The 17919-nt window shown below is 42.8% G+C and overlaps 1 protein-coding gene across 1 annotated transcript; it reads left to right on the forward strand.

Moving 5' to 3' along the window:
• The first annotated feature begins 1275 nt into the window (after positions 1-1275).
• vstm2lb (V-set and transmembrane domain containing 2 like b) lies at positions 1276-16336 on the forward strand. The gene is made up of 4 exons (XM_030374269.1): positions 1276-1631; positions 13741-13952; positions 15347-15391; positions 15915-16336. The coding sequence occupies exons 1-4, from the start codon at positions 1514-1516 to the stop codon at positions 16248-16250; spliced, it is 711 nt and encodes a 236-aa protein (XP_030230129.1). The 5' UTR covers positions 1276-1513; the 3' UTR covers positions 16251-16336.
• Positions 16337-17919: the final 1583 nt, after the last annotated feature.

Consider the following 17919-nt stretch of genomic DNA (forward strand, 5'->3'; position numbering starts at 1 on the left):
GAGTTCTTTCTTCCCACTCTGTCATCGTAAAAGCATCAACGCGTATGAATCTTTTCAAATTCCCTCGCCCCGCTTTGAAGGGGTGACGTGGGACCACCTGTGTCTCCTCATGCTCTCCGCTCTCCAGATGTCTCCTGATGGTCAGGAGAGCCAGAGAGAGGGGGAGAGAATCCCCTTTGATAAAAACTAATTTCACACAGGAAAAAAAATAATTGGCATATAATAATTGGCTTCTGTTAAATGTCTATATGCGATACAGGTGGTTGCCTTGGCATCGGTTGTTTCGCTTATGGTGCGTTTTACCTTTTCCTTTCCAAAATCCCATTCATGGAAGACTTTCAGCCGAAATTGACTGAGTTTGTGTTGCTATGCGATGAATGATTGATATTTTAAATTCAGAACAGGAAAATTAATTCAATTAATTTTCATTTATTCATTTGATTTGTAATTAGTAATTAATTAATATAAACTCAAATGCCATGAAGGATAGCTACAGTTTACCTAATTGGAGAAAAACTAATAGGGCTTGACACATTGTTTAACATGAATATCATGAAAACGGAATCTGTAGCTGTTTGCCATCATCCACACAGGGCCTTCCAGGATCTGTTTGTTAAACAAACTAAACTTTGTTTAATGCGAGAAAATAACAATGCGCCATAATCCTTCTCCCCATTTAGTAACCCAGGCATATGGCTAACGACCAACACCGTACATTGTCTAATGATGTCCATGGGACGCCCCACATGATAAACCACACCTGGGTGAAAACACGGGTAGCAGCCGCAGCTGTTTTAAACAGCCTGATTATGAAGAAACAGCTTGTGGCCGGTAGATGTTTGGGGTTGATGTATGGCGGATCCCCGGGGTTGCTCGTGTAAGAATGATGTCCGCTATCTTGCTCACATGGTCAATATTTCCCCGGCAGCAGCGTCGTACAAAAAGCTGCATGGCTTCCGTTTCTCTCGTAATACAAAGCCAATAACACATTACTTAGCGTGCCGGTATTAAACTACACTAACACCCCCTCTCTGTGCGGAATAGTGAAAGTAGTGCAAATCTGAATAAATATTGGGGGAAAAAGTAGATTTTTGTTACTATGGTTTCAGATGAGATTAGATTAACCGAACTTGATTACAGCTGACTGATCGGTGAAAGGGATGGTTCTCGCCTCGAGCTACGGCCTACTTTACAGAGAAAGGTAGCCTGTCGAACATAGCGTTATGGATCACTCCGCCCAGTTTATTCACCATATGAGCCCGAGCACCTGTCTCGCTGGGTCTCTCCATCCGCCTCTTTAAGCGCCTCTCACTGGCGCGCCGAGGAAACCTCCCAGCGGCGGTTGCTGTAGTATGTTGTCAACGGAGAATCGCGCATCAAATTTACTTTTTTTGGGATTGCCTTATTCATTGAAGACTAATTCAAACTAGAAAGGCTGTAAAAAGTTATTGATATTCTGCTCCCAATGTGATATTTTTTTATATATATATCGCTCGAAATAGGATCTGAAGCAATGGGGGCGTTTGGAGTGATGATAGGGATGTTGCATTACGCCGGGCTTTATGTTCAGATTAACACCGCTTTCAAGACTGTTGGATTTGGCGAAGTAGACAATTACCTCACTGGAAATGGTAATTTCTAAACACCTTCTTTGTTTCAATCGATTGTAAGCCTACTTATTTGTGTATGTTTAACACCCAAATGAAGTACCAAACGGAGTTATGAAGTATCATCATGTGTTGTAGTTACAATTTGTAATGCAAATCGTCAATGTTAATCAAATGATTAACCAATAGACCATTGTAAATGTCTATCTATCTATCTATCTATCTATCTATCTATCTATCTATCTATCTATCTATCTATCTATCTATCTATCTATCTATCTATCTATCTATCTATCTATCTATCCAATGTCTATCTATATACATAGATATGTTTTCTCTTTTTCATCTGAAATATTATAGTAAGGGTTTTACATCATGTGTGACCTGGGTGAAAATACTTCATAGATATATTACATATATACATATATTTTGAGACATTATGATAGTTATTAACTCAATCGTAAAAAAACTCGTAAAAGTATAGTATAATACGTTGTTTTCTTTTCTATAATTTAAAAGTATATTAACAATTAATCGCAGCACATTTTAAATAAAACTGACATTTCTCTGTAACTTTTGCCAGGCAAACAATATCTCTCCAAAGTATTTTTTTCCCATAATGCCAACCCTCCTGGCTGATATGCATGAAGTGCATCATGTCCATTTGAAAACAGAATACTTCTGCTGTTTGGGACACAAGCCTGTGTGCTTGGCATGTGCGTGGTTCATCCAAACATAGTCTCTGCCTCTCCCTCAGAGCAAGCATGTCGCTGATGGAAAATTGTTTTGAGAGATTGTAAGGAGTATAAATATATTTATATTTTTTATTTACATGAATATGGCACCATGAATAATCTGATCCTCTTGATTTCATTATTTAATTCCAACCAATTCCTTGGTCCCCTGCTATGGTGAAAATAATGCCGGGTTGCATTCATTCCTCCGGATATAGTCTAAAACACTCACTGTGTCATGCATGTCAGGTCCACAGCTTTTATTCTTTTGTTGACAACCGTTATTGTTTTTAGTATACTGTTAAAACGGCTTATGTTGAAAGCATAATAGGGTTACAATGACTTGTTGTCGTTAGTTTGTTTGCATAATGACCATGCTCCAAATTACACACCACTGCAGCTCTGTCTCTCTCTCTCTCTGTCTGTCTGTCTGTCTGTCTGTCTGTCTGTCTGTCTGTCTGTCTGTCTGTCTGTCTGTCTGTCTGTCTGTCTGTCTGTCTGTCTGTCTGTCTGTCTGTCTGTCTGTCTGTCTGTCTGTCTGTCGGTCTCTCTCTCTCTCTCTCTCTCTCTCTCTCTCTCTCCTCTCTCCTCTCCTCCTCTCTCCTCTCTCCTCTCTCTCTCTCTCTCTCCTCCCTCCTCTCTCTCTCTCCCTCCCTCTCTCTCTCTCTCTCTCTCTCTCTCTCTCTCTCTCTCTCTCTCTCTCTCTCTCTCTCTCTCTCCCTCCTCCTCCTCCTCCTCCTCTCTCTCTCTCTCTCTCCTCTCTCTCTCTCTCTCTCTCTCTCTCTCTCTCTCTCCCCTCTCTCTCTCTCTCTCTCTCTCTCTCTCTCCCCTCCCTCTCTGTCTCTCTCTCTCTCTCTCTCTCCCCTCCCTCTCTCTCTCTCTCTCTCTCTCTCTACAGTCCCCTGATAGATTTACTGTAGTTCAATGATAAAGTGTGTGATCACCACTTCATCATCGTGTCTCCAACGGCCGTCCCAGGAGCCGGCCTCTGCTTAACTTTGTATCTTTAGTTCAATTTAACTTGGGTACAGAGTAGCTCTGCAATGGATTAGCTGCCCTCGACAGGTTAGAAAATCAATTAGTACCCTGCATCCAGAGGGAGTTAATTAAATAGGGTATTAACTGCTGTTTGTCCAACGCTCAGACTATAGGCGTAGAGTCACCAGTACAGAGAGCAGAGATATCCAACAATGGGACTTCGCTATGAAAGAGACCTGCATATATTACATTGGATTAAGCTGGTGATTTGAAAGATCCATTGAAATTGCGGCTAAACATCACAACAAGCAATGTTTCTCTATCGTTGTGAAACAAGAGCAGCTGTTTTCTTGTGACGTTATCACCAGATGTTCCTGTGGCCAGGCATGGGTTGGCCAGGTTGGTGATGAATTGCCCCCCAGGCGGCGGCAGAGAAAGAGGGACAGAGAGAGAGAGAGAGAGAGAGAGAGAGAGAGAGAGAGAGAGAGAGAGAGAGAGAGAGAGAGAGTGTACTTCATGTAGAACGGAGGACCCTTTCTTATGTGCGCCGGTCCAGAGAAACCCTCCTTAGATGCTTGTTTATTTCCGATAAGAGTGGTTAGTCCCTGTCACAGTTGGCTGCTATCCCAATCCCCCCACGCGCACTATCACTGATGTGGGAACACAATACCTGTGTGTGTGTGTGTGTGTGTGTGTGTGTGTGTGTGTGTGTGTGTGTGTGTGTTTGTGGGGCTGGACATAAATACATTACAATTATCATATGTCGGGAGTGATGAGTAATAAAATCAGGGAATGTGTGTGTGTGTGTGTGTGTGTGTGTGTGTGTGTGTGTGTGTGTGTGTGTGTGTGTGTGTGTGTGTGTGTGTGTGTGTACGTCCGTGTGAATGTGTGTGTGTCGTTATCAGGCACATTGTGATAACCTATCCATGTATCTCCTATCTCCCACCATCACCTCTATATACAACGTCTCCAAGGTACGGCAACACAACCCTCCTTCTTCCCCTGGCTTTGACTTGAATGGATGCTCTCATTCAGGCCGTGGATCCGATGTGGGGCCAGTGGAGGTACTGTTTGTGGTCGTATTGTCAGACAGGAGAGGGAGAAAGGGAGAGAGAGAGAGTGTTTTGTTAGCAGTATGGTGGTGGAGGACCGGAGACGGATGGGCCTGGTGGCTGTTAATTGTCCTTCGAGAGCAGACAGATGTTATGAGGGGCAGGGCAGTATTGGGCTGAATATATATATACTGTAGGTCGAAAGGGGCGGAGTTATGTCTTGCCTTATTCCTGTTTATTTCACCAAGATATGTCACCTAAGATAAAAGTATTTATGAGTGGGTGAGGCTATTCGTAACTGGATTGTATTAAGCGTATTTTTACACTTTTAAATTCTACATGGTGTTCTTTTAAAACCTTTCAGATTATATTTTAAAGTCTGCTACTGCCGGCTGAGTTTGTGTTGGCCAATTATGAGCTTACAGATCTCTGCCCCCTGCAACATGATTAGTTAGAAAGTATATCGCCCCATTTACTCCGATTTGGCCCACCATCAGCCTTAAGATGTGAACCAATAGTCGTATTTTTGAGACAAGCCACATGGAGCCAACTGGGTTCGATCCCTGGCTACACCATGAGTCTCTTTGGATGAAAGTGTGTTGGCCTGTCAAGATTATAGGAGGGAGTCCTGGTGGGATGTTGCTCAGATGCCAAGATTTAGTTGACTAATTAGGGTCTTAATATCTTCCAAGAAACTTATTTTCAGAAACTTAAAATACAGAGGTCAGCCCATAGTAAACATTGGGAGTTATCTATTTGCTATATAAATATATCTATATAGTGTATGCAGTTTCAAACAAAGAAATATTTGACGAAGAGAGAGTAGGTCAGTAAGTCATCTTTCATACTATCCCTCTTTGCTTTCGTTATTTAGTTCCCATTCTCCACCTGTCCACCAGATGTCATTATACTTTTCCCCTTGCTTCACTGATTCTGCCATCCCCATCGGCAATCACTTCATTCCCCTCACCTGAGCTCCCTTGTCAATCTTCCCACCTACACCTCCATCCCTCAACAGTCTCTCCCTATAGACCTGTAAACCAGTTCACTTTATTTGTTCCCTTGTAGGTCAGTTTTATATATTTATTTATATATCTATAATATATATATATCCTATGTGTTCCTGCTACCCTGCTAGCACTGATCGTGACATAGTCAGTTGCATGATAGTATATATTTGCATGTGGTGACCCCTATAGAGCATCACTGGAAATGATCCTTTATGTATATATTTGTAAGCATAATTTATCCTTTCTATTTACAAATGCATGAGATTCGACCACAGGCTACTCTGCTAAGTCCATAGCTTACATCTAGTCATCCAAAGCAATACCTTCCGGTATGTATATAGAAACCAATATACATACCAACACAGAATAAAACCCTTCCTCCAGGTCAGCAACACCAGCCAGGAGATAACGCTGGTGGCGTTCATGAGGGAGAGAGAGAGAGCCAGAGCCAGAGAGAGAGAGGGAGAGACGTTATGAGTCTCGCCCGGAGGCCCCCCAGCTCCGCTATGTGGTGTCACCTTCAGCGGTGGCGTCCCAGCCGGCCCTGAAGTCTGCGTGTGTGGGGTGGGGAAGGGGGGCCCCTGCCATAGCTTCCGTCCCTGGGGCCTTGAGAAATGCACTCGCGGAGCCCCGGCCCATCAGCCGTCCCAGGCAGACGGGCTCTCACTTGATTACCCACACCTTTTGTATTTCATTATTCTGCCTTCCACCTTGAACTGAGAGCGAAGGAAGGCCATTACTCCCTCTCAAGGAGGGGACTGTGGTCTTCACCACCCCCCTCCCCCCCTTACCGATACATAAACAGACTGCATAAACCGAGTTCTCTGCGGTTTGTTGTTTCCTTTGTGGTTATAGTGATTTCAAATTGTTTTGTTCCAGTCATTTGAAACTAGGCTATACATTAATCAGTTAATGCCGTTAATGGATTGTGCAACTTTTTGACTCTGTCATTGCAAGGTCATTATTAACATTGAGGTAAGTATTCATTGCCATTGTAAAATAAAAGACGACCAACAAATTAAGGAAGGCGTTGATATTTGCCACGTACTGAAATGATTTAACTTTCAATGGTTTTAATATCTGCAGTCTGAGTTTAAGCCTTTTAAGATTGGAAATAATATCTGCGGTAGGACTAATCTTCGTTATAAAGAAACCTTGCTTATTGTTTCCCATCGTAATCCTGCGGGCTTCTCCGGTTATTAAAAGTATTCGTCAAATCAGTGAGCCCTCTGACGTGGGAATCAGGTCTGCTGGCTTTTTGTGGCAGCAACGTCCCCACATCCCTTTTCCCTCACTGAATCTGTATGCCAGTCTGATGGAGGAGTCATAGTTCTCGTTTTAGTAATCTCAGATCCACCGTCTATGTTGCAACAGAATATCTGGAGGGAGACGGCACATGGCCTGGGCTGGAAACCAAAAACGGAAGGGGCAGAGTTAAGCCTTGTTTCCTGTTTCATTACAGGGAAATTTGACCAAAGTAAAACGCATTAGTTTGAGTGGATACTGGATATAGCTTTCTGAAGAGCCTTTTAACACAATTATTCATACATTGGCCAGTTTACACAGAGTTTATATGAAACCTTTACAGATACTTTTTTACAGTTGACTAGTGCTGTCTCGGTTTGTGTTTACAGTTATTAGCCAATTATGCGCCTACAGATCTCAAGCAACATGATTGGCCTTAACAAATTAGAAGCAAGAGGCAAACGCCCCGCTCAGCCAGTTTTGATTATTCATCATAGGTCTGGTCTGTGGAACTACCATTTTAGAAGCTGTCCTCTCTGTGGGGATGTGTTACTGCTCTTCAGTTTAGAGATGTCTGTACTTAACCTGGAGATGGAGTCCCCATAGCACTCTCAGCTGTTAGCTTGCAGCTGAGCCCCTCTTCACAACCCCATCTTTCTATCTATACCCTTGACCTGTTCTTTGCTCTTACACACATACTCCGTACCCACTGGTGAGTTGGTGTGCTCTTCCTTGTTTGAGTTATCGGTGTGTTGCCCTTCCTTTCACAGCGTCTATTGATATGCAAAGAAATGAAGCATCTAACTCTAAATTATTTGTTTTGGAAATTAACAGCTCATTGATGAGAGATATGAAAAGGATAGGTTAACAGTGCTTCCAGAATGCAAAGGTCAAAGTAACATTAACATCAATAACTATTCAAGGAAACATCATTCAAATATTTTTTTTGTTTGATTTGAGTGGGTCGGAAGACAAGAAGACGACAATCTCTCACTGTCTCTCTCTCTCCCTCTCTCTTTGTTTTCTCAACAGTTGGACTAGATTCAAGTTCTTTGTAGTTAGCCCCCTAGAATTCTTACAGAGCACAGCATCCCAACGGGTGGAAGAGAAAAGGGCGAGATGGAGAGAGACAGAGAGAATGACACATCCACCTTTGTGCCACTTGCAACATATCCATCTCCGTTTGCATGGCACTCACAGAAAATCTGATCGAAGCGATGTCTACTTCTGGATTCAAGCTGTGTGTCTTCATTTCCTCGGATATTGTACACACTTCAGCCTCTCTTTATTTCATTATTTTCCTCCCTTTCGTCTTAAATCTTTAATGAGTTTTCAGTGGATAGGCCTACCACCACACCAGCAGCCATCCCTTTGTTGTTTTGGACCTGAATATATTGGTGCCCGTGAGCTAACACAGTTAAAACTGCACCCAGGGGCACATTTTTTTAAATCTGTGTGCTTGCATCAAAACAAGCCTCACATACCACCTCTAAAAGTGGATTATGACAGTAGTCCCTTTATGAAAATCTATACTTAGAAATGGCAAGGGCAGGCAAACACATCCGTCATATGAACAGTACCTTCAGCCTCCTCCGAGGGGAGTCGCTACTTATCGATATCGCAAGGCGCATGTTTTGCTCATCATGCTAACATTTATGAGCGGTGAATATGTTTGCATCGATTGGATATTGTTTAACACACACAACTAAACCGTCTGGAACTATTCTATGAGCAGACTGTGTTGGGTCTTCCATTGACATACGCGCTGTTGTCTCACAGGGGCATCGATCAGGGAATCTGCGAAGCCAAGCATTTTGACAAGTGTCAGATCAATAAAGCCAAGACAGAGAGGAGGAGGTGTAGGAGGAGGTGTAGGAGGAGGAGTGAGAGCCATCAGAGACAGGAAGGAGTTTGAGCCAAAGGTTTTAACATCCATCGATGGTGGTGGCATAGTACTGATGCTAGCTTCATTATGTATGTCTTCTTCCTTTGAACAGTTGATTTAACTCAATGAAATACATATGGAGTAATGTACATTTACATGAGCTGCATTGTACGATAAATACTAAACTGCAGTTGACGCATTGAACGACAAAATCGTTTGATTCCATACAAAATAAAATAGTGTTGATTGAAAATGCAACAGCATTATGTTATAAAGCATTTGCATTTCTTGCATAAAAAAATGATGCAAAATAAAAAGGCAAACGGAACATTTCCGCGGGCAACTCTGCTTTAAATACATTCACAGTGTTTGTTTTAATCTTGGTAGGACCGACTCTCCATCAGCTCAGAATAAGAAAAGATACTCAACCTTTCTCTCTGATCTTTGTTGCAGTTTCTGACTGCCTGGTGTGATTGGAGACACAATGAACGTCTATGTGTGCATGTGCCTGTGTCTATGTGCTTGAGTGAATGCTTGGGTGTGTATATCTGTATGTTTGTGTCACAGCAAGCCTGGAATACTTTTTCTGAAAAGAAGATTATTTAGCAATGGCTCACACCCTGGAAAGCCTGGAAGAGTGGCAGCAAAGGAAGATTCTACTCTTATACCTTGTGCACACACACACACACACACACACACACACACACACACACACACACACACACACACACACACACACACACACACACACACACACACACACACACACACACACACACATACACATGCATACACATACACATGCACATACACTCACACACATCTCAGAGCTGGGGATCAGAATGGCAGTGAAGTGACCTTGCAGGCCTGAACCTGGTCCCAAGTGATCTTTACCTCACCACCCAGAATGAGGACTTGCTCCTGCAGATCCTGGTCCTTCATAGCCCTTGGCTGCACTTTAAAATGGAGAAAGAAGAAAAAATATTGATGCGTGTGTGTGTGTGTGTGTGTGCGTGCTTGTGTGTGCTTGTGTCCCTTATCAACTTTAATATCAAAACACTGGAACTTATTACTTTGGCGTGTGTCTGTGTCACTACAACAGCAAACCTCATATCCATGTTTCTTTTGACAACATTTTTCTATTCAGTGCGACAGATGTTGCTGTCACCCCTCTGCCGCTAAGATATTCCAAGGACATATATAACAATCGAGACGATTTCTCATACAGAAACTTTTTTTCAATAAGGTACGTGCAGCTCTCAGCTGTTAAAGTGAAGACTTTTGACAGCAGTTCTATGTGGCTGGGTTGGGCTGATATGTTTAATGCATGCAGGGTACAGAGCGATGTCTTCCTGTTTGATTCATGCTTTCCAAGCGTTGGGGAGAAAAGTGAGTTTGAGCCACTATAGCTCCGTGGGCTGGGGGCCCTATGGAACCACTGGAGAGAATCAGTGAGCAGTCACACACCTTGGGATTCCCTGCACAGCAACAGAGCGCTATGAGGAGTAGAATAGAGGAGTCGGATACATCAGATTGTCTCTGTTACTGCGCAACAGGCGTGGAACACGCACACACATAAACGCGGACACCTACACACACACACACACGGACCATCACACACATCCCAGCAAGATATTGAAAAAAAAAAAAAAATGAAATGACCTTGTAGCTCTCTCAGCTCCAGAAGTCCTCAATTACCCATGTGGACACACACACACACACACACACACACACACACACACACACACACACACACACACACACACACACACACACACACACACACACACACACACATATACACACACACACACACACACACACACACACACACACACACACACACACACACACACACACACACACACACACATACACACACAGGGAATGACACGGCCAATAGAAGGTATCTTGGATTTTTTTGTCTCTATATTTTAGAAAGACTATTTTAAAGGAATAAAAGCTGATTAAATACAATAGATATTTAGTCATGGCTTACTAAGGCAGTCATTGAAGAAATATCTAACATGTCATAAATTAGCCAGGCACTAGTAACCATGATTCAAAACTAAGCTCCTACATTGAAATATTGAGGCACAGAGAGCCAACTCAAAGCACTGTAGCATGACCCTTATGAGTCATTGTTTTGATTGACAACTCTCAGAGAACAATATGTTCTCCTGTGTCCATGTACCACAATTCACCTGATCTCAAGGATAGGAGTTTGTTATTTACCCTTGGATCTGTCAATCTTTCAAGAGGAAAGAACAAGAAGGAATAAAGTACAGCAGGAGACAGCAGTGGAGAAAGAGAGGGGAGGGGGCAAGATTTAGAGGCAGAACCTAGACGTGTGAGCAGTGTGTATTTAATAATAACATTGTGTGCTGCTGTTTTGCACAAACTCAAGCTTTTGTTAAAGTAGTATTTTTATCGGCCATCCTCTCGAGACAGAGACAGCTAGATGTAATATTCCTCAATAATATTGATGTGATTTTAGTATGAATGCAATGCCTCTGTAAGCACGAGTAATATTCCATAAACTTGTCCCTGGTGATAGAATTCAGCGGTTGCATGCTGTGTTTACTTTTTTATTACTCATATGTTTATAGGGTAAGAGTTAGAATGGGCCTATTGGTATAGTACATTTTGTATCTCTTCATAATTTGTATTATCGCTTCTTACTTTAATTAAGTTCTATCCAAATCTGATTGTCCCAACCACTCCAGCCCTATGAACCATAGACATAAACAGATTGATGCCGCATTGGCCTATGGATCATTCGTCAATGTCGCCCCCATATTTAAGAGGCCAACACTGGCCTGTAAACAAAGACAAGTAAACAGGGAGCTTTTCTGAATAAAAAGCACCGCAACGCGTACCTTTGTCAACTGATTTAAATTAGTAATTTGTTATCAAGGGTTTATGATCTACATGGAGTAAAACTTTTTCTTTTTACAAAATATATATTTTATAATTGAATGTGATCATAAAAATCTGCTAATTTTCATGTGTTTTCCCAATAATTCAAGGGGGCACGGCAGTTGATTAGTGCTATTGGTTTTCCTTGAAAGCAGTTACACACTTTTTATTTCTACTCAGTGTAGTGCTGGGGTTTGCTCTCTGAGAGAGTTCATGATCGGCCTAATATCAAACGCAAAGCAATCTATGTAGAGCTGCACACTGTTGTTCCTGCCCTCTCTCAGTCTTCGGCCAAATCCCATTTCTACCCCTTACCCCTTCCCCCTCCCCCTTGTTTTGAAGGGGTAAGGGGAAGGGGTAAAGGGAAGGGGTAGAAATTGGATTGGGCCTTAGGCCCCTCCTCCTTCAAAAACAAGGGGGAGGGGTAAGGAGAAGGGGTATGGGGTAGAAATGGTATTGGGCCTTAACATCTCGCTAGTATTCAGAATTTCATACCATGTTATTAACGTTACTGCCCCTTTTGAATTCAATCTATCTACCGATATTGGGACGTTTATTTAGCAGCTCCTTAATGTATCTCCCTGCAACCCCCAGGAGACGTTCCCCTACAACACAATATAGATTCTAACACATTTCCCTAAATGTCCTGGGCCTGCAAATATTAGGCTAACAAAAGCAATACAAAGAAATCTATTAGTTCAGTAGTTCTCATGCAGGCCTGTGATATTTTCACATGGCCATTACATCGATACAGCCAGCAGCAGAAAGAGAGTGAGAGAGGGAGAGAGAGAGAGGTAGAGTGAGAGAAAAAGAAAGCGAAATAGAGGGCAAGTGAGGGGTAGAGCATGTTTTAGAAGATGTATAATCGAGGGCCTAATGGAGTGTGATGCCATTTGTGGCTTGTGATTTGGTTTGTACGCATTGTAAACCTACGTGGACGGCCTGAGGGGCCACTTCGCTGTACATGAAGCAGATTCATTCGTATGCTACAGAAAACACGGTCTATGCAAGGTGGACTGAACTGATCGTAATGATTGACATATTATTTATACTCGCTCTGATGTGTCTCAAGGGTTTACATTGTATTTGGTTCTGGTTTGAAACCCGATGTCCGCAGCCTTCATGGAGACATCCTGGAGCAAACCTAACCCGGTTCCTCTAAATCAAATTCCTGATAATGAGTTATTAGTCTGCATGTTATGCTAAATAACTATGATGTTGTATTTTGTTTGATTGGCTCTGAAGAGAATACTGCCTGTATGGTTTATGCAAGCAGTGTACTCTGCTTGAATAAACTGTTCGTTATTATATTATTGTCATTCTGTTGTTGATGTGTCCTATTGTCTCCGTGTTGCATATCAAACACATTGGATTCACATCTTCAGACGCTGCATCTTAGGTCACGTCCTGTGATTATGCCTTATGTCTTTATGTGTACCTATTCCGATGCCATTGTCTGAGTTGTCTTCGGAGAGCTAGTTAAAAAGATTGAGCATTTGATGCTGTGTGTGTGTGTGTGTGTGTGTGTGTGTGTGTGAGTGTGTGTGTGTGTGTGTGTGTGTGTGTGTGTGTGTGTGTGTGTGTGTGTGTGTGTGTGTGTGTGTGTGTGTGTGTGTGTGTGTGTGCGTGTGTGTGTTTGCGTGCGTGCGTGTGTGTGTGTGTGTGTGTGTGTGTGTGTGTGTGTGTGTGTGTGCGTATAATAATGACAATGCATTTCCGGCGACAATCAACTGAAAACTCTCCCATCTACATTAAAAAACAATCAAATCAGGCTAATTGAATTGCATACACATTAAGCTAGCATTAATTGATACATGAGTTACAGGGAAAGGCTATGCAAATTACAAAAGTAATTAAAAGCGAGTAGTTTGACTCATTACTTCACACAACGGATGCAACATTATTTTATACGGCATGTTTTTCTTTACCCGTCATGTACTTTTTCTTAGGTTTCGCTTCACATGAGTTTTCTTATCCTTAAGTGCAAATGACACCCTGAATGCCACACATTAGTCATGTGCCAGTTGATTAATACTCCTGCAGAATAGATTACAAAAACATGACTTTTTCCACCAAACTCTCAGTCAAATAACCAGCTTTCATGTCCCTGGACTCTCTCTCTCTCTCTCTCTCTCTCTCTCTCTCTCTCTCTCTCTCTCTCTCTCTCTCTCTCTCTCTCTCTCTCCCTCTCTCTCTCTCCCTCTCTCTCTCTCTCTCTCTCTCTCTCTCTCCCCCCTCTCTCTCTCTCTCTCTCTCTCTCTCCTCTCTCTCCCCATCTCTCTCATCTTTCTCTGTTCTCTCCCTCCCCAGCGATCTTCACCGAGGTTCCCCATGACACGACCACCCAGAGCGGGGAGGATGTAGAGATGGCCTGCTCCTTCCGGGGGGCCGGCGCTCCGTCCTACTCCCTGGAAATCCAGTGGTGGTACTCGAAGAAGCACGGGAGCTGGCAGCAGCAGCAGGAGGAGGAGGAGGAGGAGGAGGAGGAACGCCGGCCAGGCCAGATCATCAGCACCAACCAGGTGAGAAACAGGACATGGATCCTGGAATACAATGTGACTGAATGTGTGAATGGCTGGCCAAGAGCTATTCATAGTGTTAGTAGTATGATTATCAGTTTGACTTTAAAACAGAGCAACATTGTGTGTGAAATGATCTGCTTTTCTGCGTCTAGCTGTGCTGCCAGGGGATTCAACTCAGTATATCTTGCAGTAAATTGCCTTTCGTGTTAGCGCTATGAAAGCACACTTCGCATTCAAATTAGAATGTAATTAATGTTTTTTTAACAGAGGTTTCTTACAGATCAGAAAGAAACATCATTATCTGTCTTTTTCACGAGAATAATCTTTTCTATACCATTTTAAAAGCAACAGGTTGGGTTAAAAGACTACAGTAATTTGCCTATTCACCCTTTTTTATTTGGATTGTACCTCCTCTCTTTCCTCCACTCTAGGCTAATAGAGAATTATTTTTTTTTGTAGGAGAACACAGAGCCATCATTTATTATGGATGACTTTGCATCCCACCAATCTAGTCACATCTTGCTCACATGCATCATGGAGACACACATGCAATATTAGCCACAACAGAGAGCCAGCGGCACAGGAAGGGATTGATAATTGCTGATTAGCATTCGCTAGCATTTGGGAAACATGTTAGCTTCCCCAACATGAGGGAACTCAGACTCCCCTCTTGCGCCTCGAGACACTATAATTGGCACCAAAGAAGAAATAGATTTTTTAAATCACTGTCTCTCTCCTCCTGCATTATTCATACCTATACCCCGAAGAATACCTTGTTGCCCCCGCACAGAAACTCTCATCTGAGTAGATTGGAGCATGCACGCACACATATTCACACACATACACAAACATAGAGACACAGACGCACTCACCCTCATGCACACACACACGCACACACATACACACACACACACATACACACACACACACACACACATACACACACACACACACACACACATAGACACACACATACATACACTGACAGACATATTCACATGCACACAAACACACACACACACATACACACACACACACACACACACACACACACACACACACACACACACACACACACACACACACACACACACACGCACACACACACACACACACACACAGATACACACAAACACTCGCACACACACACACACACACATAACTAACACATATCCTCTCTGCCTCGTATGCACACACACATTGCTCATCAAGGCTTGATGTTGAGCAGATCAGTTATATAAAACGGCAAAGCTCATTGATAATGTTCTCTTTTAAAGTATAAACAACATAAATAACTCTGCTTCTATAAAGCCTGTAGACAAGCTGCTAATTGTGGACAGTGCTCATCTAATCTTTCCTTTGCTCATAACATGTTCTTTATTAACTGTGTGCAGGTGGTGCCTCTGGAGCAGATGTCCAAGGATGCAACCAAAATAAGTGTGAGTTAAAACTTTAAGAAGCCCTAGACTTTCAGCGCCTGGACTATTTGTATTGATTTGTTTATATATGTTTGCATCCCTGAGCAAGATGTTCTCAAAATGTAGGAGAAACCACTTAGCAGACGCATTAATCAAAAGCAATTGAGGATGAATTTATGAATATAATCAATCAGCATTCAGATAGGCGTCATCTTGCTCAAGAACCATTCGGCTGCCAATCAAACACATTCGAGTCACTTTGGATTGAAGCATCCACTAATGTTTTTTTTTCAGATTTTGTATCAATTTTATGGCCAGGCGAGAGACAGGAAAATGGGTTGGATGTGAGAATGGATGAAATGCAGCATAGGATGGCAGGTTGGACTCCAACCTTGGTCACTACAAGGCGTATCGCCTGTGTAGTCATAGCGCCTTAGCTCTTAGTGCCACTGAGCCTCCAGCCTCTGCTGAGAACCACAGTTCAAATCCTCAAATAAAAAAAGCTTATCCTCTTGAATGCCTGACACCCGTTGGGGCCCACCAGGTGGTGAAGGTCGCCGGCAGCAACATCTCCCACAAATTGCGCCTGTCCAGCGTCAAGCCTTCCGATGAGGGCACCTACGAGTGCCGTGTCATCGACTTCAGCGGCAGCGTGCCCCAGCACCACCGCGCCCACGCCTACCTCCGCGTGGAGCCGCACAGACCGGGCCTGAGGTCTGCCGACCGGGACCAGACTTCCAGGGCTCAGCAGACCTCCAGGCACCAGGCGGCAGGCGGCCACCTGCATGCCCACCCCGGGCACCAGGTTGCTGGGAAGGAGCTGAACAGAAAAGAGGCCGTTGGTGGTGGTGGCTGTGGAGAGGACTGTAAGGTGCTGTAAGCTGGTGCATTTGAGGGGGAGGTACAGAGAGAGAGAGAAAGAGGAGAGAGAGAGAGAGAGAGAGAGAGAGAGAGAGAGAGAGAGAGAGAGAGAGAGAGAGAGAGAGAGAGAGAGAGAGAGAGAGAGAGAGAGAGAGAGAGAGAGAGAGAGAGAGAGAGAGAGAGAGAGAGAGAGAGGGTGCATGTTTCTGATGTTTCCACTATAAAGGTTGCATATCATTTAAAACATCATGAAGGACCAGACCAGGACCCTTTGTGTTTATTGAACAAAACACACCCACTGAATGTTATTAGGGTCTCATGTAGAAATTTAGTTTGTTTCGATGCCTGTGTTGTTGAACGCCAAATAGGGGCATGCTAATGTGTCACTAAGTCCATTAAGTTCTCTTAATTTGTGTTTTTGCTTTCGTGTGTTTTAGGTTTTTTTTGCATTAGTTTGCAGTCTATGATTATGTGACTGTAGTAAGTCTGCGACGACCGGATAAAGATGGATTATGGGTGTCAGGGAGGTTCCTTTCTCATTTACTGTTCTAGGGGTAATTAGGATAGATGGTGTTTCTGTTTTAGTACAGGAAATTAAACAATTTAGAAGACCAAATATTTTGCAATCCCAACTAACATGTTTTAAACTAATAAAAAGAGCTCAATAGACATTTTCCACTTCTCCTTTTCAAATAACATTTCTGAACAAATGCCTAATGGCTCAATGTTTTATTTTCTTGGAGCACAGCTGCTGACAAAACATAAGCTATGATAGCGATTTTGGTGTCAATGTATTTTTATGTATTTTTTTTAATTAACTACTAGACTATACGTGTTGTTTGGTGAAATACAAATGCTCCGTCTTTGTCATCACCCGAATGTAACAAATTATCCAAACTGTATGCTTATAACATATAGGCCTATTCTGTTTAAATTATTTAAGAAAATACAAGCCAAACAATATTGAATGTCCATTCTTTAACACTTGCTGTCATTTTTATTGAAGTCAAGAATGTAAGTTGTGATGTTCTTGTCTCTGTATCAGTCTCGATTTCTTCCCAGGCATCTGTTCGATGGGCCTCATGTCAAGGCAGCCTTTTAGAAAGACCTAAATTCCACTGCATTAGGATTTGCGCAATATTTGACATTACAGGACGCAATGAGCCTAAACCCGGTATAACAACACATAAGTGAGAATATGTTGCACCTTCTTTCATGCAAAACGTCAGGGGCATTCTTTTAAACTCGGCTTTACAATGTGGAACATGGCGATGGTACGACTACGACGGAGTATTATACGACGGAGTAGGCCTATTAGGGCCACACGTGAAGAAAAAAAAAATGTTTTGCCGTGACGAGATTAAAGTCGACACGTCGACTTTAATGTCAACATGTCGACATTAAACTCGAAATGTCGAGAATAAAGTTGAAATGTCATGTCGACTTTGATCTCGACGTGTCGACTTTAACTCGAAATGTCGAGAATAAAGTTGAAACATCATATCGACTTTAATCTCGACGCGTCCATTTTCCGTTCCTCTGTCAGCACGCAGACGCTCCGGGCATCCTCCCAAGCGTGCAGCGGATGACACGAAGTAGTCGGCAATAACCCTGGGGTCATTGTTTGTGGTGTAGGCCTCCATCCAAACTACATAGCGACTAAAGCCGTCAATGCAACCTGCAACTGA

This window comes from Gadus morhua, chromosome 13 (genome assembly GCF_902167405.1).
Source record: "Gadus morhua chromosome 13, gadMor3.0, whole genome shotgun sequence".
Lineage (NCBI taxonomy): Eukaryota > Metazoa > Chordata > Actinopteri > Gadiformes > Gadidae > Gadus > Gadus morhua.

Coding starts and splice junctions, on each gene's coding strand:
- vstm2lb (XM_030374269.1), top strand. CDS start 1,514: ATGGGGGCGTTTGGAGTGATGATAGGGATGTTGCATTACGCCGGGCTT. Junction 1,632..13,740: donor CAATTACCTCACTGGAAATG/GTAATTTCTAAA, acceptor CTCCCTCCCCAG/CGATCTTCACCGAGGTTCCC. Junction 13,953..15,346: donor AGATCATCAGCACCAACCAG/GTGAGAAACAGG, acceptor AACTGTGTGCAG/GTGGTGCCTCTGGAGCAGAT.